The following is a 23,192-nucleotide window of genomic DNA, read 5'->3' as shown; positions in this document are numbered from 1 at the left end:
ATGTATATAGAACTAGCACAAAATCTAATCAATAATATCGATCGTTTTTATACCGCGTACGGTTTTCTCTCTCTCCTTTTTATTTTATCAAATAATATGCGCAACTTGACTTTTTGTTTAGCTATTTTTTTTCTATATTTATTCCTTCCTTCTCTTATCTGGTTTTCTTTCTTCCTTTAACACTCAAAGAGTTGCGTTCTCTCCAGCAAGAGCTTCAATTGATCAAACAACAATTCTTGGAATCTCTTCGTCTCCCTCCCAAGAAGCCGCCGATGACGACTGGAAACTTGTTGGTGGTCTTCCCTGACGTGATGAAGGAATATGCATTCAAAAAATGAACTTCAAGATTTGCAAATGGCCATGGCCGAAGCGCAATCGCTGATGGGCTGATGGCCGCTCGATATTGTCTGACCGACGCGAAAGAAAATTGAGGCAATTTGGAAAATTCGATCAAATGATTTACAGAAATGTTCAAGTATAGACATCCTTATATAGACCGAAACCAATTCGAGAGGGTACTGGTGTTGCTGCCGCACCCGCTGGCATAATAATTGGGCACTGGGCTTTTCCTGAAATGCGATAGACATCGTGATGTGCCTATCTACAGACGACTATATTACAGGAGTATACATCATGTAACTACACTACTTCAAATGACTACAAAACAGCTCATCGAGTTATATAATAATAAAGTTGAAAAGTTGGCCTAGTGACCGTGCTGCTGCTGCTGTGCTCTGCGAACTGCATCACACTCAAATTTGTTCTATATACTAACCAAAGTTTGGAATTCATTTTTATTCAGTTTGTTTCGCATTTGCAACAAAAAAAAAAAAAGGAAAGAGAATAAGATCATCCGACAAGGGAATAAGATAATAGCTCCTGTGTGCTATTATACGGAGACACTTTTTCTTTTTTCCTGCGCTCCTTTTTATTCTTTTGTATTTTTTCTAACTCTAGAAGAATCTACACACGTACTATAGACTGGCGATAACAATATTTTAAAAGCAACTTTTTCCTGTACATAGCTGCTCCGAGCTGCTCGACATTGTATTAGATTTGCGATATATAGGCACGCCGAGAGAGAGAGAGAGATAGAGCATCATCGATCGCGGTGAGCCACCCTAAACAGAATCCCCCGCATACTAGATTCTATTATTTTAAAAAAGAAAAAAGAAAGGCGAAAATTGAATTTCTTTCAGTTTTTTTCATATACATAGTCGCCAGCACCACAACATCCAACGGATTTTAATCTTTACGATGCTATGCTATGCGCTCCCCAATCGGTTTCCAGTCGGACGACTGCTGTGCGCGTTGTATAGTAATATTAAACTTTTTCTTTACAGTCAAGATGAAAGATAGAAACTTTTTTGTATTTTTTGACAAGTGTCGTTTAGCCCTTCAGACGGCCTATGGGCAATTCAACGTATAATCGCGCGACACTGTGTAGGCTAACAATTGAAATTGTGTTCAAGATATGCTCGAGATATATACACCCTCTATTTTTTTGGCAAACTTGTTGTTGATATGATGACAATGTTGTAATATCCGTTGGGCATGTACAGTATATAGGCAGTGAGCCAGTGAAGCCCAAACTCATTCAAAAGCAGACAGCAAATATTTGAAAAAAGCGCGCGTCAAAATCTTGTGATTTGAATTGACAACCAGAGTTTCAGTTATTTATATTATTCTTTTTCTTCGGCTTTTTTTTTTCTTATGATCTCATCTCCTCGTCGTCGTCATGGTTCCCGCCCTTATAACATCTACCGCGCCCGTTTTCGTCGCTCATCGCCAGCGTTGACATGTTATCCTTTATATACCCAGCACACACGGTCGATTTTCTCTGTCAACAACCTTCGCTGCAGCGCTTGATGGTTTTGCATGTTCTGTGTGTGTATATAGTTAAGTACTCGCGCGGGAGAGTTGCGGGCGACGCTCTTCTCATCCCGCGGGACGACGTGACCCGTTACGTTTTCGGTACGATCGAATTTCACAGCAGGAATTTCAAGAAGAAGAAGAAGACAAAATTGAGATTGAACTGGTTTGTCGTGTATGTATGCCATTAGCCTATTCCAAATTGAACCCCAAAAGTAAATAGGAATAAGAGAAAACAAAAAATAGGCGAAACAATAATCGCACCCACGTAAGAGAGAGCGAGAGAGAGCGTGAATATAAGTTGTGTATGTGTGTACAGCAGCCAGCACAGCTCCGGGAAATGTGTGTGTAAAGCTTCCCAAGTTGGAAAGTCAGCTTCCATGGTGATTTGATTAGTGCAACGAACCCGCGACGAATCAAATCTCAGCTATACACACAGCACAGAGCAAAGCAGTTGCATCTCTCGTTATTGTCTGCGTTGATTGATCACACACGATATAGAATCTCCACTATATATATGTAGGCTACTACTCCGGTTTCCCCTCACCACCCATTTCTACCTTTTTGGCTCAGACAAGTTTGGCTTTGCTTAGATGCCATTAAAAAAGAACGTGTTGTGTGCTGGTATAGTCATATAGTCCCGAACTTTATATGTTTGCCATATTCTGAGAGTCGGCATGGTGCTGGTGACAAGTTCACCGAGTAGGAGGAGAGAGAGAGTGGCCCTTGATTGCAATTCCGTGAAAAATCAAACGTCAATTGGTATATAATATAAACCTCAACCCAAAGGGAGGAATTTATTTTTTCTTTGGTGGTGGATAAAGTAGATGGAAAGGTGATTTTGGCTCCCGTGGATAAACTTTTCTTCAAAGACCCTCAGCAGCAGCAGCTGCGGTTGGAGGGGGGAAAAATAGACTCGGGGGGATTTATATTATCGGCTGGGTGAAAAGTTATTAGTTATTAGCCAGCCAATTTATATATAGGCGCGGAATCAATCAAAATTCAAATCAAGAATTCCTGCGCGTTATAGAGCAGTCGAGTGTGTGTCGATTTGCATTTCGAATGTCGACGAGTTTGGCGTCTCAACGAGTCGACGAAAGAAATTGACAGAAGGATATGACGACTCTATTTCCAGTTTCTGCATAACAATGAGACTATATAAGAGAGCCGAGCTCTTTCTTTTTATTCTCATAGCTCGTTGATCTTTTTTGGCGACGAAGAAAACCCCCCGGGCAGCAAAAAGTTGATGAGATAGTCGTGAGAACTCCCATAACTTTCTTCAACAGTCTTACGTATACATTAGACTGTATATTAGCTGCTTCCGTCTAATAAAAAGTTAATCTCTTCTGAGATCAAGCTATATCTACAAATCTATAGAAATGAATAATACAGTTTAGTGTTGTTTGCCTGCCTACAGAGACAACACGTACTACGCCAACGCATATAAATATAGGTCAACGGGGTCTTCCCCCCTCCGTCGTCTTTGGAAGATGCTGTGCAGCACGAATGCAAATTCCACCTTTTCCCGAAACCGAAACAAACTGAATTGATAATGTATTGTGCGGGAGAGATGTCGTCAGCTGCCGATAACTATTATAGAGACCGAGCTGTGTGTATATAGGTATATACGAATGGCACTCTACCTATACACCTATAGGCCTACAGGGGATCAAATATTTCTTTTCTATACTCCATGACTCACGACTTTTCATCGATTTCATTTTGAAGTATTTAAAAAATAGTGTCTCTTTCGCGGTTATTTGGTTATACCTACACACCATTGGTGCCTCGGTCGAATTCACGGAAATTTCATATTATATAACTCATGAACCGCCATATAATTTGGTTTTTCTCCTCCGCCTCCTTATTAAATTAAATTAAATTTTCCTGATTGCCAATCATTTTTTTTTCGGAAACTGTTTCGGCATTGATTGTATAGTCAGTCAAGAGTTCACACGCTTGTATATATTCCGTACCTGCAGAACGGAATAACAGATGGAGTGGGCGCAGTCCCGAGCCTGTATCCTAGTGATAATGTTCTATATATATATGCTCATTTTTTTTAATGATTATATCATGTCATCGGTTGCTGGTCTTTTTTGTGTGTGCGATGAGCCTCTTGCGCTTCGCTCCCAGCATTGTGCCGTGTAATGTGGTGAGTTCTTATTATATAAGGAGAGAGCCGAGCCGAGCCGTCGTATATAGAACTGTTTATGACATTGTGCGCTGTGTGTGTTTATTATATATGTGTGGGTGGGCGTTGACGAGTGGCGTTAATGGGAGAGGCAACGATAATTACGAAACGAAGAGAGAGAGACCACGGAGACGCTTGATTGGCTTCACGGCAGCCCAGCCAACGCACACATCTCCCGCTGTATTATCAATCGCTCAATAGATTACATACAGTCGCTCTTTTTTTTATTATTTTTCCCTCTGCGGCCTGTGGAGAGGTCCCAGGACGAGCAGGAGCACAGATGAAAGAAGACGCAACAACTCTAATGAGACTAGACAGCAGCATCTTTGGCTTTTCTCTTCATTCCACTCGTCGTCGCCGTCATTGCTGCTGCTGTTGATGGCCTCCAGTTATTAGTGAACCAGTAAGTCTATACTAGATCTAGTATTAGAGCTCTGTCTGGATTTGTTTTTGTTTAAGACATTTTGATGGAGGCGATCAATGAGCGCAAAAAGAATAAAAGAGAAAGAAAGAAAAACGAAGGCGTCGTATAAAACAAACGCCCTCGTCCGTCGCTTTTGGCCTTTCACTTGAAGAGAAGAGCTTAATCCCGGGCCGAGCTGTTGTTGCTGTTGTTGTTGCCGTTGTTGCGTCTATCTCCCAAGAAATTACGAGCGCCACTCTCATCTATACAAATCCCCTGCCCACAGCAGCAGCAGCCTGAACAGTTAATTCTCTTATAGTCTGCTACGTTATAACCTTATCAGCCTCTTTTTGTTTTGTTTTGTTTTGTTTTGTTATATTATTAGATATAGTATAATCGCCATTACTTTTAGCGGGTTAGCCGAGAAGAGTTCATCGATAATTTGCCGACTTTGGGGGTTGTCCGCTGGGTCTGCTGGATATATGCCTTGCGGCCAAAGTGAAAAAAACTTTATCCTCTATAGACTCCCAGAGGAGCCATCGTCTATAACTGACTTGATAATAATGTCCGCCCAGAGAATTCTACATCAGACTGTATATGGTCCCCACTTGCGTTTTTGCGCCATTAATTTATCCCCATTTTGAGAGCCCGGCGGCCCCAATATATACCGTATAAGATCATACGACGACCGGCTGGAAAATATCTAACAACAACACAGACCCCAAAAAGTATATGATATAAAAACGCACTCAAAGATCTCGATCATTTCCCGCAAGAATTGAAAGCCATTTTCCTGTACATATAAATTCTATATCCGTATTCCCGCGTTGGGCGCCAACCGGACGTACTAACATGTACCGGGTTGATTACATGTCGGTGTATTATATACCTCATCGCTTTGCTTTCTTTTGTTTTCTTCTTATATTCTTTCTCACGTTTAGATATCATCCAGGAGGGAAATAACCCGGGGCAGTTGTTCCGGTTGTATTTTTGCTATGGCGGACGACGATGATGTGTGCCCACTTCATCAACATTATTACACAAGACGATGTACACCAAATTTATCTGTACAATAACGGTAGAGAGCTGGATCTAGAATTTCTTTTCTATGTTTGTAGAGCTTTTATTATATGTTTCGACGTCTTACATATTCGTCCCGTTGAGCCTTTCATGTTTGGCTCTCCGTATATGTACATTCACCTATTATATACAGGACATTATATGGATTGAAATTCGGACTCTACGACCATCGGAGCCCATTTCAACTAACAAAGTTGCCTTCAATACCGAAAAGCTTTCCAGCGTATATACGTTGGATGATCAATGACAAAAGTTGGCAGAGTTTCTCTCTTGCCAAAAGGTATTTTTTTTCCTCCCTTTTTTGATTGTGTGTAACGTTTGATCTTCCGGCGCTGGAGTGCTGGTCTGCAAAACTTATACGGAATAAAAAAAAGCCTAGAAAATGTTGGAGCTCATCTTATACAGTCGTGGCTGAAAGTTTGTATACCTTGTGCTCAAATATACGCCTTTTTACTCTGTATTGGCGGGTAGTGTGAGCCTATCACAAGAGAAAGGGGTTGTTATTTGTGCGCATTTTTCCTTGTTAACCCAATCCCCTTTACCCCCTCTTTACTTAACTCTACCTCTTAACATCACTAACTATTTTACCGTGATGCGGCAGACGGTTAAGCAACCCTTTTACCTGGCGCAAAATGAATAGAGAATAAGGCTGATAGACAAATTCTATTAATTGCCACTATTCTGTCACCCCACCGTTTAATTCTAGAACTCTTGCTAATCAAGCGTTCGTAAATTTCATTTTGCGTTCCGTAAAAGGGTTGCTTAACCGTCTCCCGTTTCGCGCTAAAATAGTTAGTGATGTTAAAGGGTAGAGTTAAGAAAAGAGGGGGGTAGAGGGGTTTGGGTTAACAAGGAAAAATGCGCACAAATAACAACCCCTTTCTCTTGTGATAGGCTCACACTACCCGCCAATACAGAGTAAAAAGGCGTATATTTGAGCACAAGGTATACAAACTTTCAGCCACGACTGTATATATCTTATTGTCCTTTTATTATTTTATTTTTTTCTCCGGCAAAGTATTATGTCATTGTCATGGGCCCAAAAAATAAAATAAAAATAAAATATTAAAGCTGGAAAACATTTTCCTGAGCACGGAGTATTTAGAGCGCAGCAAGGAAAAGAGTAGTACGCTACATTTTCCCTGGGGCTTGTCGACTGCAGTTTGAATTGAAAAGGATAAATCTCAAGACGGGCCCGCGAAATCGTGTTTGCAAAAGACTCGACGTCACTGGAGGAGAAAAGCCGCGCCACTTCTTTGATCTTTCTTTCGCCCTTTTTAGCCTTTTCATCTTCGCTTGAAACGATCGGGTTTATATATACATACATATTACACATGTAGTATAGGGCGGAGTGAATTAGAAACAAAAGGCACACGTGTACACCGCACAAAGCCCAGCCGAGTTTAGATCTATCCATCTTTTGAACTATACAATTCAAATTTTCCCGCCGAAAAAAGAAATTCGAATTTGAAAGATTTTGCTGATAGAAATATAGATGATTTTGATTAGATAATAAATAACTACTCACGATTGAGTTCGATTTCGACGGTTTTGGTCAGCGGCTGCTGGGTGAAGAGACTGTTGGAGGCCTGACAGGAGACCTTTGAGCGCAAGTCGTTGCGACTGAGCCGCTCCAGCTGGAGGACGTTGCTGGCCACACCTTGATCCGAATACTGGCGCACTTCGACGTGACGGTCGATCATTCTCCCCTCTTGCCACCACGTCACTTCCGGCATCGGGTTACCTAACAGAAGTCAAACAAAAAGAGACAAAATAGAATCAACTCCTTTTTCTTATTCCTTCATTCGTTTTGTTAGCCCTTCACCCCGCAGGGCTTGTATAAGTAAATTATGTCCCAGTGGCACAAGTGATGTGCGTGCTGCTCAATAGGCTTAGCGGGAGGAGATTGAGGATCGTATGAGCTGCTGGCCTTGTTGGATGGCCACAATCGACTGAAATCGATATGCACAGCTCACTGTGTCGACTTGGCGTAATTTGTTTCTCGACAAAAAGTGGTGGGGTGCAGCAATCGAGAGATCACGCAAATGATCCTATAATCGATGGCCATCGCCAGATTACAATCATTGGTCATTGGATAGGAAAAAAGTAACTGCAGGCCCCCCCCTGACAACGCTGTGTGTATAACGGTTGCTTCGCATTTCTTATCTGGAATAATCAAAGAGAATCGGTTGCTGTCGAAGAGGTTGGTTGAATCTCTCCACGACGTCGATCGTTGAATATCTGTGACCGGCAACGACGTCCAAATACTTACGATAGTCCTTCTGTGTGTTGCTGTTGTCTCGAACAAGCTTACAATAATAAAGTAAGGTCGGGAGCAAAGCCTATTTCCTTATATGTTTGACAAGGTTTCTCTTATTCTATATTTATTTTTTTCCATCTCTCTCTTATTCTTTATATATAGCCCATAGCCTATACACATGTCCCATCGCTATTTTCTTTTTCTTTTTGTGTGTGCATATCAATTTGATTCGATTTCGTTCGCCAGAATGAAACAGCCAGCCAGGCATAGCAAAGAGTTCTAGTGCCTGATGGGCCTGTATTTTTAGAGAGTATAGTATAGATCCATCCCGCACGAGTCTGTATCTATATATATATATAGAATAAGTAAATATATATAAAGCCCCCACTGATGTGTATCTCTATTTTGTTGGGCTAGATGAAGAGACGGATATTATAACCAAGCCGGGCAGTGAGGCATATGCTGGAAAGCATCAACAACTTTAAAAGGTTTTTCTTAGACTTCTTCTTCTTCAGAGATTGGATCAAATTCTTTTAAAAGACTTGGCTGGAGGGATGTACACTTTATATATTATTCTTTTCAGTTTCTCGATATAATAATTTAGGGACGAACCGGAGTTTTATTATCTAAATAAAATCTATTCACTTTGGGGTGTTGTTGAAACAACTTGGAAAAACAATCTAATTAAATTCTGTGAATTGTTTTTGTTTTTTTTTACCTCCGGTGACAATGCAGACAAGAATCAGCGTCGCTCCTTCGTCGAACGGACCGATAACGTCGCCCACCTCCATGCCTTTTTCGTTTGTGATTTTCATCTGCTTCGGTGGCACTATAATATATACATAACATGTTTAAAAAGAAATAAATAATCAAACAATTTATAAAAGGAGTAACAATTCAGTCAAACGAGTGAAATAAAGATTATAGACTTTGAGAAAGACCCGCAAAAGAAAATTGAAAAAAGAAAGAAATGACGCAGCATATAGACAGAAATAAAGAAACATAATCAGAGAAATCAAAGTTATAGAGTTGCCATGGCGAACGAATAAAGTGCTGAGCTGATAACGAGACCCCTTGGCATTTACTACAGCGTCGTGTGTATATATAGATGTGAGAGAGAGACATGTAGTTGTCACTTTGGAAAGTTCAGATTGGGGTCAAGCCTAATACAGTCGGAGCAGGTGAATCAGCACGTCAGCAGTGTCAATATAATACCAAGAAAAAAGAAAATGCGCAAATGTCTGGATGGGACTTTATTATGTAATGCCGGGAATGTATAGCGACAGTCGGTGTTGTATTAGCTGCTGCTGCTTGAAACGTTCTTGTATTTCGATTAGCTGAAGGCATATAAGATTATAATAGAAGAAAGCGGATGATAACGAGTGCCATTGTTGACCGGCAGCAGCAGCAGAAGATTTTTTGATTGCTCGAGGCCAGCGTCAGTATATTGAGGCTGATAATCAAATTGGATTTCTTGTTTCTTCTTATACTATTATTCTGCTGACGTATTTATATAAGACTGTCCGGCGATTGTTCACCTATTTTATCTTTGCCTGCTGGATCCGGCCGCTCCCATCTTCACTTTGCCCGTTTTATATGTCCATCTGGTCGATATAGTTGCGGACAGACTGACATTTCATTGAGATCAATAATTAGATACGTGAACGGGTGCTATATACATTGCCCGGGGAGAGATATATCTGCACCGGGGCCAAGACAAGACTTAATCACGAATTCCTCGGAATAGGAATATAATGGCAATACGAACAGTCGGTATATGTAGTACAATAAAGCACGTTCATCAGCAATAGACGTGATGCAATTGCAAGGTCCAAATGAGAGAGCCTTGCTGTTGGCTGCTGCTTTCGGCTGTCTATATCCGGCGCACAATATATAACCCGCATCATCTCGAGTGAATTTACTAATACATGGCAGCCTCACAGCGATAGATAGATCTGGCGATTGATTATTTGATTGATATTGTTGGACGTGATTCGATCGATCCCGCATACACAGGAATGTCGAATCTCTCGTATAACGTACAATACTGATTTATACTTTTTTCCCCCTCTATCCCTGCTACTGTTGGCACAATAGTCGATCAGCCATCTCCGACTGCACGTGGATCATCAGATTTCATCGACCTGTGTGTTTAGGTCTATATAATACTGCCTTAAATCTGATGTCATCGAATATTCAATTGGGCCGGTGTTGCATAAGTTATATAGCTCAGCGTATCAAAACTTGTCGAAATAAATTTGGCCATTTTCCCGTCTACATATTATAGATATACATCCGGGGTTGTAATATTATTTGTTGGCTGCCCATTGTACACATATAATAGCAGTCGGATAAATCAGACTTTTATCTACAGCGTATCTTATGTGCTTGATCGATCCATCACCGCTCGTGACCGGCAACAAGACCTTGTAGACATTTGAACGCAACTGATGTCCGACCGCAAAGTGTGAAAGAAAAAGAGATGGGCATCATAGACTCTGCGATTGTCTTTCAAAGACTGGCCATCATCCGCACGCGTCGGTAATAATCTGATGGATCGACCGAGACTTCCGAAAAGTACATAGGAGCCCCCCAGCAAAAAACACAATGGGAATATATAAAAGATAAGACATGTAAGAAATATAAAACATAAGACATAAGACGTCATCGCTCACCGACGACGGTGAGATTGACGCGGCTGTTGCGGGTCGGCGATCGCTTGAAATCGACGCGGCATCGGTAGAGTCCGGCGTCGGCTTCGTGGACGTTGTCGATCGTCAAGCCTCCGCCTCCTACGCCTCCTCCGCCTCCGGTCAAAGACGATCTGTTATTTGGCTGCTGATGAGGCAGCAGTTTGCTGAAGAAGGCCCGCTTGCCCAGCACGTTCTCGTCCGACCAGTGGCGGGGCCTTTGGGCGTACTTATCTCGGGCGTCGTACCTGCCAAACGGATGAATATATCAAACAATGCGCATATATCCATCAATTTCATTCTTAATATCTTCTTGGCCAACCACAGAAAGAATATAAAACCGCGCGAAAATTTGAAAAAAAAAACTTATTTGATAAATTATTTGATTGGCTTCGTCGGATGGACAAAAAAGGACGAAAGTCCGAAGCACTGCTGGAAAAACATAAGCAGCATAAAGGTATATAGAAACTGCAACTATACATATAACAACGGAGAAACACAAAACACTGAGCTCTGCGCAGCTGGTGGAGGTCGGACAAAAAAGTTGGAGCGATCACGCGATCCGATCATTTTCTGTGGAAAACACAGAGAGAGAGAAAGGGAAACCTATGGAGAATTCATGGTCAAACAGACGACAAATCACGATTGAAGCTAAAAGGAAAATATATAAAGGACACACACACACACAGCACACACCGAACACAAAGGACTTGAAATCATCTTCCCTTTATATAGAGCATCAGGATATATCTCGCCGGTAACCTGTGTTTTCGGTCTAGCAATGTACCGTACTGCGTCGCACACTTTCGATCGACATCGAAAATATAAAGATATAACAGCCCAGCACACAAGGGAAAAAAGGTATAGCTCTCCTATAGAGCTGCTGCTGTGGACGCCAAAGTTTCATTCCGCCAGCTCTCCCATTCTATATACATGGGAAGTCTTGATTGATCGGTTGGTATACATCTACGAGTGGTACGCACAGCACAGCAGCAGCAATGGTGGAATGAATAACAGATCAGCTCAGCTAGCGCCAGTCCGTCAAGGGAGAATCTAACGGGTTGTAGTTTGACATAAGATGCTTTTGGCAATGAGATTTTCTAGGATTCCGTTGATATATGTAGTATGTACATGTGCTGGGATATATCGCCGCGGAGAATGTCGGTCAATCGCTTGTCGTGGAATTGACTAAGTAGACGCGCAATCAGACTGTACATCAGGAATAACGCGCGCGGACATACCAGAACAGCACCATGTGCTGGGACGCCGAATGCTGATGCTGGCCCAGCACAGTTCCCTGCTGCATGCATTATATTATTTGCCCGCGCTATTATTTGCCGCCATTGGGTACGCGCGTGTTATTCAATTCGGCTACCAATTGCTGGGCGATGGCTTATAACACAACAAGGAAATCAGAGCTTGTATTGTCTAATCATTAGAGATAGGGTATAGACCCAATGCCCTATTGTCGTTCCAGTCAGCCAGATGAAGACTATCTGTAGCGTTGGGTATAAATTTGTGTGCGCTGGTGTCGACCCTTTTGTTCTGGCCAGTCTGGCGGAGGGGGAAAAATAAAAAGAAAAGAACGGCGCGTGAACGTGAGCGAGCGCAGGAGATTGTGAATGACAGAGAGAAACCAAAACCAACACAAAAGAGCTCTTCTTTGATTATTCGACGTGTACCTCAAGCCCTCGAGGTAAAAAACAAAAAAAGAGCAAAACGTGAAAATGAAGGGGGTCCGCGCGGGGTTGCCGGGCTAATATACGTCGAAAATATGACACAAAAGAATCACGACCCAGATAATATATTAATACAAAGACAGCAGGAGAAACTTTTTTTTCTTCTTTGGGTTTTTAAAAATTTCTTTGAACTTCATCTCACATTTTCCAAACTGCTGCCGGCTCTATTTATAATATAATAGACTCTGCCTTTGGAAATCTACCTTTTATTGCTAGGTTTGAATGGCGAAGAATGTACAACGCAGCAGCAGAGAGTTAAAAAATAAAACAAAATAAAATAAACGACGGAAAACTTTTATATAGAACTGGTGGAATGATATCCGCTCCGTTCGCCAAAAGTGGTTAATAGTCATTTTTATGTGCTAACAAACTTTTCCGGTAACATACTATATACTAGAACATATATATATCCCCTGAAGTATAGAACTATACTCTATCTCTCTCTTCTCTCTCTCAAGTATGTGTACAGTGTAATGTGTGCTCATCGTTCGTTGCACTATACATCTACTTAAAACGAGGCCAGAGCCGGCCAGAGCTGCCGGCTCGAGCATCTTTTATCGTTAAAAGTCTCTCTCTACACTAAATAGCTATACTGCTGCTGTGTGTTTCTTGGCCTTCTAATAAAACCAACCGCGCAAATCTTTCGTCCTCTCGGAAACTAAATTTTTTTTCGCTTGTTGGCTTCTGGTAAAAAAAAATTAAAAAAATAAATGGTTTCAGTCTGTTGGCCGGCAGTGTGTGTAGAACACGGAACGCTGCCAACGGTGCAGTTGACCCCTATATGCATATATATACATCTCGTTATGTTATGTATAGCATGTACTTCTATTACTCTCTAGTTATTTTTTTTGTAGGAAATGTATAATATGGGGCAGCTAGACGCGGGACACGAATACAAGTGTATAAGGGGTCTAATGCATCAGGAGAGAGTACGGAACGGTGTGTGCGATGTGCAGGATAAATAACAGCCGACCGGTCCAATTACACGTACAAACAAGAAAAGGTGCACATTCAGCCAACAATAGACAGGCTATACTATGATGATATGATGATGATGGTGATGGCGCTCGGTCGTTACAAATAGCATCAAAACAGCCAGCGGATTTCTCAGCTGGCGATGAGTCGTGAGAGAAGTCGTGACGATAATAACTATGCAGCAGGAAATATAGTATATTAGTATGGTATTGGGGCGGGGATAAATACGCTAGACGGACGCGCGGGATATTTCGCCCGGCACTCGTGCTGGCAGGGCAGCACATATCGATCCTATTATACACGTATACTACACTAAATAACAAAGCCATTGTTGACATAGCAACAAATATGCGGAGCGTCAAAAAGCAGCGCACGTTGAACCGGAACAAAATATGAAATGCATTCAATTTCATCAGCAATGATGATGAACTTTAAAAAAATAATAATAATTTGGCGACTTACGTGTAAATGGACTGACTGGATCCGTCCTTGTAGAATAGGACGAGACTGGCCTGGTCATCCTCGTCGTCTGTCGGCGTGACGTCGCACGGGAGATTCGTTTTCCCCTTGACGACGCTAACGACGTGTTGCAGTGGTCCTGTGTACATCAGCAGCGGACAAGAAAAAGAAAAAAAGAAAATGAGAAGCAATTTTTTTGTTTGAGGGACGAATCAATGTCATCCCCATTGTGTAACACGAACTTGAACAATAATCAAAAGAACGACGACAGATAGACGTACTATATACTGTGAAACATCAATACAAATAAATGAAACAAACCAAAATCAATTTGAAAAAAAATGCGACCCGAAATGTTTTGTTTTTTAATTTTGTGTAATGGCCATCGCGTTTCTTCGCTTTGGGTCCCGCGGTCGACCTTATATTCCCTTCAATTGCGTCGAAAAGAAAAGTCAACGCCCCATTGAAAAATATGCCTCTCCCTCCCCACTTTGCAACATGTACAGACCTCCCAGTAGCAGTCCCGCCATCGATAGTCAGGTATAGGTATATAATAATCAGCAAGCACGAAATAGAAATGATAACGCAGCTGCGCATAATTCAAGAATGCCAGCGCAACAGTGATGGCTTTGATAGGAAACGCCATACATTCCCCCAGACATGGACACACAATCAAACTATAGGCAATCAACGGATATCCCATCTATATTATGTATTAGCGTCTACACACGGCGAGTGATAGACCCAACTGACTTGGATTACCCTGTGGGCGTTCGAAAATATCTTACATCATTCTTTGAATAGCCTATAACAGAAAAAGAAAGAAAAACACATTCGTGAGAGATAAGCGTGTGCACATTCAACAAAAGGAAATGATGATATGCGACATATAACAGATTCGAATGCGCATGCTGGAACATCGCAGTTTCTTGTGTTGCTTGTTGACACATTTGGTCGTGCGTGGTGTATAAGGCAGGTAGGGCTGTATAGTATCTAATAATAATACGTGCGCGGATCGTGCTCTTGATTGGATTGGATTCGTCGATCCGTCTCTAATAATATTATTTACGGAAACCAGCATCAGCAGCATCCATGGTCTTATAATATATCTAACAATCATCAGTCGCCTTACCTGGCGGTTGAACGCTGTCTGCGCCGTGGGCTCCGTTCCCTTTGATATACGTATTTGATATACAACATATTATAAATCCCGCGCGTTTGTTTGTTTGTTTTTTTAAAAAAAAAAAGTTAGTGATTTGCGTTAACAAAGGCGCAGCATGATTGGAAAAGACGTAGTATATATAGTAGACATGATCAGCGAAATGTAGATATAGAATAGATATTATTTATATACTATACAATAAAAGACGGCAGAGCAGCAGCAGACGGCACGAGAATTGACTTTCTTATCTCTTTTTGGGGGGGCTCGTCGGTACTTGAGACGCGCATGTATTTGAAACCTTTTTGTACAGTGAGCACACAAGGAGAGTTGTTTTTTTCTCCTTCTCTCTGCTGGGGTGTGTTATACTTGGACGTATAAAAGGTAATAGAGAAACTCAGACCCCCCATATGCCAGCCCGCTGTGCTGCTGTGTGTTAGGTTTGACGTGAATGCAACGAAGCAAGCCGAGTCACTCTGTAGATGACGTCATTTCCAAAAGCCCATTGTTAAAGACAGCATTAAGGTAAGTTAAAACTTCAAAGGAAAAGAAGAGGAGGGGGGGACAACAGAGAGAAGAAAAAGAGCCGAGCTCCTAGCGCAGCAGCACAGCACACACGGCCATTTTATCAATGCGATTTCCATCTTGGGTATTTTTATTTTTCTTGTTTTTCTAAAGAGACGATGAGAATCCTGAGATGTCTGATAAGATAAGCCCCACGAGCTTTCTAATTGATAACTGTCGATAGCTGTTGAATGACTCGGTAGATTTATATCGCGGGAAGAATGGATAAAACGAAATAAAACAAAAGTTTCAAAAATTTAAATTTGGCGCTCTTTTTTCCCCGATCGATTTGAAAACGAAATGCGACAAAGAAATAGGGTGGGGGAGACAATTTGAGGATTTCATCCGGTTACCAGGCCGTTGTGTGCGCGGCGTTGAAAATGTGTCGACCACCGAAATAAAATTTCCGTGTCTACCCGTCGCCCCCGCATAATTCTTTCTGGAAATTGCATTTCTGATTCAGTTAACTATTCTAGAAAATTTGAATTTCTGTGTGGCAGGCAGATAGAGAGGAGGGGGGGGGGGAGAATAAGGATCTATCCTATCTATACGCATATAAATGGACCTTCGTTTTAGCCCATTTCCATGATTCGAATTTTACGCAACTTTTGGAAGGCAAAAGGGGAAAAAAGTGAGAGAAAAGATTAAGACGTAATAATTATTAGGCGGAAGATGAATAATTGAACGTGAGTTGCCGCCGTCGTTTGATTCGAACCGACTAAAATAAAACGCGAGAAATACACGGACACAGCAGAGTTTTATTTAGAGTCTGCTGGAGATGAGAGAAACCTAATACATCTATTCCCTTTCTTATAAAATGTTAAAAATAGAAACTTACCATCTTCATCGTCCGTGTCGGAAAGCTCACGATCGTGAGCGTGACACGGTCGACAGGCCGCCAGCGCCAAGAGCAAAAGGGTCAGGACGTTGTGAAGGATCTGCCGTCGCCGTCGTCGCGGCTTGGCTGTTCCTGCTGCTGTTGCTGGCGGGCACCACCCGACGTCGTTGCTGATTCTTCTCCTTCCCGCATCACTTTCGGCTTCTGTTTCTCCGGTCCTGGCTCTTGTCGACTGCCTTGTTGCCCCAGGCCTTGATCCTCCCATCCTGCTGGCGGCGACGGCACTCGTCCCGCGGGAGTAGTTGCAGCGACGGCAGGCCGAGAAGACACAGGCGACGTCACGGGCGACGACGACGACGCCGTTACGTCCCACTCGGCTCTGCCCGTCCGACATCAGCATCTTTTCGACTCTTGAGCTCCTGCTGCTGCTGCTGCTGCCATTAACGACGGCCGTCGTCATGGGGATTTCCATCGCTCTCGCTCACAACTTCTCAGCTATACACCCCCTCTATACTGCTGTATATATCCGTCCGTCTAGTATTCCTCTTGTGACGGGATCGGCTTTGTCCTCTTGCGTGTCACTGTCGCTCCCCTTTTCCGTCGTCCCTTCACGGGCCTCTTCCGCCGGCCGGCGGTTGCCAAAGTAACCCAACTCTCCGCGCCCAAAGAGGAGAACCCAACAGAGTCTATATGTTATTATAGGACCACACAGCACAGCAGCCGAACACTCACGGTCACTTCACTTGCTGGTGGACAGAGAATAAATGCAATAGGCTTAATAGATGCTGCTGTGTGGCGGAGCAACTTTCACAAAAGGTTTTTCTTTTTCTTTCTTTTCTTTCAAGGGTTCACTGGTTTTTTTATTTATTTATTTTCTCGGAGCCGGAAGTCCGCACACGCTCGGCTCCTTGGTTCATGCACGCACGCTCCCGTCTACAAGAGGTGGGTCGCGCTTATCCGGCCCGCTTCTATTCCATCAGTAGAGACGGACGACGAGCGGCGACAGATCGATGGAATTGACATCCGGGCCAGTTTGATGTCGCGATACTCTTCTTCTCTATACTGTTGATGGTTCTCGCTGGTGGGAGGATTCTAAATAACAAATGAAAGAGGATTTGTAATAAAATGCGATAGATATAAAAGTCAATATCATCGAGCGGAAACTATCGTCCCGTATAGATTGATGGACTCTATATTATGCGTCTCTATATTATAATATTCATAACAGGCTCTGCGCAAAAAGAAATTGAGCGACGTGACAATCGACACGCTCGCGTCATATCTTGTCGAGCAGAGCCAGTGCGTGACTTGATTGAAATTGGGCGAAAGGAGGAGAGAGGTCCACCTTTTTTACTTCCCCCGTCGCCTATAGAGTATAGTAATACAGCTGGCGCCCGACACCCATCCGCACATCAGCCTATCGACATTGTGTCAAATGTGCGCATTCCCGCAAAAAAGAAAAGAAGGAAAACAAAAAACAAAAAAGGCCTCGAAAGGGATCGACATTGTGTGTTGAAAGATTGATGAAGGGCCGTGAGAGTGAAAGGCAACTACACGAAACGTCTATAGGGAGAAATCGACTAGATACGCAGGGCTGTAGATGCCTATATAACAGCGCACAAACGTCTATAGGGAGAAATCGACTAGATACGCAGGGCTGTAGATGCCTATATAACAGCGCACAAGGAGCTATAGGAGCAACGAGGTTATACGGGCCGTTATCCATAATGGATCCGTTTGCTGACATGCAAGGAAAAAGGGAAACCGCAACGCCATCAGCAGCGACCGACCCTCATCCCCCCGTGACAATCGACAGCCGACCGAGCGAAAGGCGAAAGGGCGACCTATTGAATTATCCACGATAGCGACTGGCGGTTGGCCGAAAAGCCCAAAGATATATGTGATGTGTTGTCCGTGAATGACAAGAGTCCGCAGATCTCTCGACTACGCGTCAAAGAACGGCCGGGCAACAGTTCCAGCAGTCGAGTAATAAATAAGGGTTCGTCATTCACACAAATGACGTGAATAACATCTTTTCAAAACAAAATACAAGGTCCATTTCTGCTGAGCTTTGGAAATGTGCAATTCATTTTGCGTATAGTTTTTCCTAGAAATTGACATTGGCCGCCCAAGTTGTAAACCGTATATAGTGACCCACGGGCCACGGTATAGATATAAGCCCCCCCGCTATTTATTATGTAAGAAAAGGACGACAGGTCGGCTGGGAGCCATTGTGTGTGTATAGGTATATAAACAATATCTATGACTTCATATAGATTATGGACAATGACGCGCGTCTACACAAAAAAGAGAAGAAGAAGAAGCCACCCATCAAAATCAAAAGACACAATATTACCGTACAATACGACATTTCCGCCGAGATATATCGCCATGACGATGAACCGAAAGATTACGTGTGTCTACCATTTATACAGCACACTGGAGCGAATAGTTCTATACACGAAGACAAACTGTCTGTGCTGCTGCTTGGTGATGGGCTTGCGGATGGAACAAGCTGACTGCATATAGCAGCGGGACTGAGGCGCCACACACAGCACAACTGCCAGCTGTCGCGCCGCCCACCCGGGCCAACTTTATTACCCGAAGCGTCTATATAATGCCACACAGTCTGTCTAAATACCCGAGCTTTCTCTCTCTCTCTCTTCTTTCCGAGCTATGTAATACGCAAAAGTGTAGATAAATCTTTAAGACACTCCTTTTGGCATTCGCCCTGCGTCACAATAACAGCTATATATACAGCGCACACTTCTCAACGTATGTGTAGAGGGAATAAAATCGCGCCGAGAGCCAATCGGATCTCGATTGACGACTTGTACAAAAGCCGAAGCCGCCGTGCGCGCTCCTTCATGCATTGCCAGGTCATCAGGGCCAAAGAGTGCTCGGCGCGGAATATCAACTTGGCGGTGAATAGCGCATGAAGTGCAAGAACTTTTTCCACCCTATACACACACACACACTCAGATGGACGGCAATGCGATAGACTTGTTATAATATTATACAGCTCTCGTACGAAATAAATGATAGACTATTCCAGCGAACAAAAAAGACTGATGATGTACAAGGATTTTCTCATCATCTCCTCTTGCCATTTAATGAAATGGTTTTTTGATATACCAGTCCCGCAAAAAAAAAACGAGATGATGTGGTCGCCATCAGTTTTTGACGACATTTGTGACGTGCCTGGTCGCGCTAATATTGTCGTAAAAGAAAGAAAGAAAGAAAAAAAGGCTATAAAAGGAAGGAAACATATAAATGCCAGGAACCAACAGCAGTGTCTGAAACGAGCTGTAGCTATAAAGCATTGACATCGTCCACTTCCAGCTGAAGAAATATAAAAGAGAGAGAATAAGGCCAACACTTAATCTAATATTAACCGGCTGCAACAGCGAAAACATAAGACACACGCAGGAGCGATACATTTAGGCTAGATAGAGATGTGACTATATAGACCACGACTTCTAGGCCTATAATCAATACCGCACGATGGACTTTGGGGGTGATCCTGACGAGACTAAGACGTAAAAAAAAAAAAACGATTTGTAGACTGTATAGATATCGTCGGGATTTTCAGGGGTGCGCCGTTCATATCGACCACATGCATTGGCTAAAATATACTTATTAAATTATCCCGCCCAATCGGTTGATTGAACTAAGTTTCGCTTATCATTTTCAAAATGACGATGGTATATTAAAAAATTTGAAAAATCCAGAAAATATAAGAATGAAATGTTCGGAAATGTTGTAGATCTGATTGGCTATTTGGTTTTTCCCATCTATTGTGCAGTGAAACGGCTTCGTCATTGAAGCAATCAACACGCTGGTTCACGCCGCCGTTAACTTTATACATAAATATATAGTGTACACCAACTCCCGAACGAACCCGCCAAGACAATAGCCTTTAGACACACAAACAATGCTATGCCACAACGCCCCTCCCAGTTATACACTTCACCCCGCCGTGTTACAAATAAAAGAATAACAACAACACCCAAGGACCACCCGCGTCGTATCCCACCTCGGAATCGATCTGATGTGCATGTAGAGAGAGAATAAATAAACACTGCTGGAGATTCTCGTTAACTTATGTATGTATACTCGACTGTGATGACCGTTAAGGACTTGATGGTCTGCACAGATTTCGTCATCTGCTTGCACTGTCGATATATAGGTGCTGGTGGAGTGCGTTATATAGTCATAGGTGATATAGTAATGCGCAATATCTTTTCGGAACAGAAGAAGAAGAATTATAAGAGACGACTGACTGTAACGATATCGCTCGTCGATTTCTAATGGAGCAGCTGCGTGACCGACTCGACGCGATCGACATTTTCTGGGGTTTCCTGCGCTCCTTTGCATACGTACACATTATACAGCATAGCATATATATATATGCGAAGATCGTGCTCGTTCCTCATTTTTAAGTGGGTCGTATTGATTTAAATAATTGGCTCCCTTCACCACTCGACCGAAATGAAAGAAAATCCCAGGCAACGCGCGCGCGACTAATACACAAATGCGCTTGCCAGAAAAAATTCAGATTTTCTTTTCTTTTCCCGATAAAAACTGACAAACTTAATTTACGAGTTACGACCGGAAAAAAAAAATCGTCGCTCTCTCGACTGCCGCTTTAATTAAATTGTGCGGAGCACAAAGACTCGGCGATAAAAATGGCAACAAAAATTCAACTTCGACTGTGTCGGTAATAATCCAAGTTTGGTGTGGGCCGCAAAACTCTCCAATTCAAATTTATACCAAGGTGATATAAGAATTGGGACCGACCCTTCATCACTATACCACGCAAACACGTTCCGCGAACACAGCAGAGAGGGAATGATATAGCCTATACATACTATATATAATATGCCGGAGCAGCACGAACCTAGCACGAATTGAAAACCCATTATTGCTTTATTTGAAATATCCTTGTATGGCAAATCAAATCACGACCGGGAGTTCCAGCACGTTATTATATGCTAGACGTAAATGCATATCTCGTATAGATAATATAACTCGCTGGCAAACGATACGCACCTCCCCCGTTTTGCACACGGGAGATGATGATGAGAAAGGCGGATTATATATGCGTGAGGATGTAGTATATATACATAGACCAGCGATCCGGCGAACAGGTATATATATACGTATATTAGCCTGTATAGATATAGACAGGGGCGTTTGAAAAAAAGTGCTGGGTCTCTCGACTTGCGAGGAAGATATGACGAACATTTTTGCACGTCTTGTTATATATTTATTTTCTGCGTCTTAATTCTGTCTACATTGTATATACTCGGAAAACTCTCATCTCTCAAATGGAGTACCTATATGGAGTCCCCTTCTCTGCAAATTATAATATGTAGGCGTGGAACAGAATGGATGATTGTCGTTAACAAGGCAGCTTTTTCTTTTTAAATGCTGGCGACTAGGGACGGGATGTCTAACAAACTTTCAAACAGCACGGTAGAGTAACGATGATGACGTATTGTAGTCGTTCCAGAGAAAAATTGTGCAACATCTTCAATTTGATTGAGCCGAAATAGACTAAATCCTCTTTCCTTGTCCTTATTTTCTTGTTTGGCTTTCACGCGTGCTCTTCAGAGTCAAACGTTGTCGAATGGATTTTAAAATAAAAAGTCAAGGACTTGGTTCTAGGTACCCCCCAAATGAAAAGAGCTAATGGAATAGTCGGAACAAGAAAGATCAATGTCATGTCAAAATACATATAACGTTGAAATAGGAAAACGTCCGCCGGCCCTTGCCGCTCTGTTTCTCCTATTAGTATATTTACAAGTAAGTTTGTGCTCCATACAGCTCATTCTAAGAAATAAGACTCAATATTAACTGTGGGCTTCAGCTACATGTATGCAGTTAAATTACAACTGAGGAGAAACTCGGCCTAACGTTCTGAACGTTGAACATTCTCATTGTCATCTCGGCATAAGTCATTTACTCATTTGGTACATACTCTCTGGACAGTGCGCAAAAGCGCTTCTCTATTTGTGTTGCAAAAGCCATGGATGTACTAGTTATTCTAGTTGATAAAATGATATTTTTTTTTGGCTGTTGCGGCAATTAGCCACCTTGTAAATAGGCCTAGTATAGCACTTAATGGTTAAACTATAGCTCGGACTTTCGACAGGAATAGAACGACAATTAAGGGAGCTTTGAACAACCGCGCTGAGAGGAGTTCTTGAATCTTTGATGTCTCCAATTTCGGTATTAAAAAAACGGAAAAGTCGCGGACATGCACGTAGACACAGCCTCCCCAGAGTACTGCATATCAACTCGCAAGGAAAAGATCGACCACTTACCTAACCGACGCTCGCTGGCTGGTTGGTATTCAACAAAACGAAACACTCGACAACCTGCACAACCAAACCGCAATACGTTGCGCTGTTCCAGATCGGATTTCTCTCCTCTCCTCGACGACGTTGATGGTTTGGCGCTACTGCCTTTTGGTTGCGTGCTAAATGTCAGAAATCGACACCACTGAAATCCAATAGGAAACACGATTGTCTTCGCTAAAAATGCGCCCCAACGTCTAACGTTTCTACAGCAGTACGGCAGCGTGAAGGTTAGTGTACAATAGTATAGACCTACGGGTAACAAGACGGAAGCGCTTGACTCGACTCGACGGAAGTCTGCGCGGCACTGAGACTTTTACACGAGGATTCGTTGACTTGGCCCTTCCTCTTTTCCCGCTCGACATCCTCAGGTGTGTCGACGACGCAACGTGCACGGCCAGGCGGCGGACAGACGAACTATTTCGACGTATTTCCATCACGAAGATTGTCTTCATCGTGAAAGGTTTATCTACTATAATTGCCCAAAAAATAGACCCCTATTTATAACACGAAGTTTGGACTTTGGAGTTGATCTGGAACAATTCTCCACAGTTAAGACGATTATATTTTTCATTTGTTTAAGTTTAATTGACTTGT

At 42.6% G+C, this 23,192-nt stretch overlaps 1 protein-coding gene across 2 annotated transcripts in view; it reads right to left on the bottom strand.

Annotated features, from left to right (window-relative positions):
- The window catches only part of LOC124341792 (nephrin-like), a 41,244-nt gene extending 18,327 nt beyond the window's left edge, over positions 1-22,917 (bottom strand). The window contains exons 1-7 of one of the 2 annotated variants that reach the window (XM_046794734.1): positions 22,563-22,917; positions 16,234-17,325; positions 14,805-14,843; positions 13,676-13,811; positions 10,485-10,747; positions 8,528-8,638; positions 7,078-7,293 (exon numbers count right to left, since the gene is read on the bottom strand). In XM_046794734.1, coding sequence (XP_046650690.1) covers positions 7,078-7,293; positions 8,528-8,638; positions 10,485-10,747; positions 13,676-13,811; positions 14,805-14,843; positions 16,234-16,705 — 1,237 coding nt within the window. In that variant the 5' untranslated portion in view covers positions 16,706-17,325; positions 22,563-22,917. The remainder of the gene's footprint in view (positions 1-7,077; positions 7,294-8,527; positions 8,639-10,484; positions 10,748-13,675; positions 13,812-14,804; positions 14,844-16,233; positions 17,326-22,562) is intronic. The other variant, XM_046794735.1, reaches the window with a different exon arrangement.
- Between the last annotated feature and the right edge of the window lie 275 nt (positions 22,918-23,192).

Source organism: Daphnia pulicaria, chromosome 6 (genome assembly GCF_021234035.1).
Source record: "Daphnia pulicaria isolate SC F1-1A chromosome 6, SC_F0-13Bv2, whole genome shotgun sequence".
NCBI lineage: Eukaryota > Metazoa > Arthropoda > Branchiopoda > Diplostraca > Daphniidae > Daphnia > Daphnia pulicaria.
Note: the sequence above shows the minus strand (reverse complement) of the source record. Positions and strands in the feature narration are given on the sequence as shown.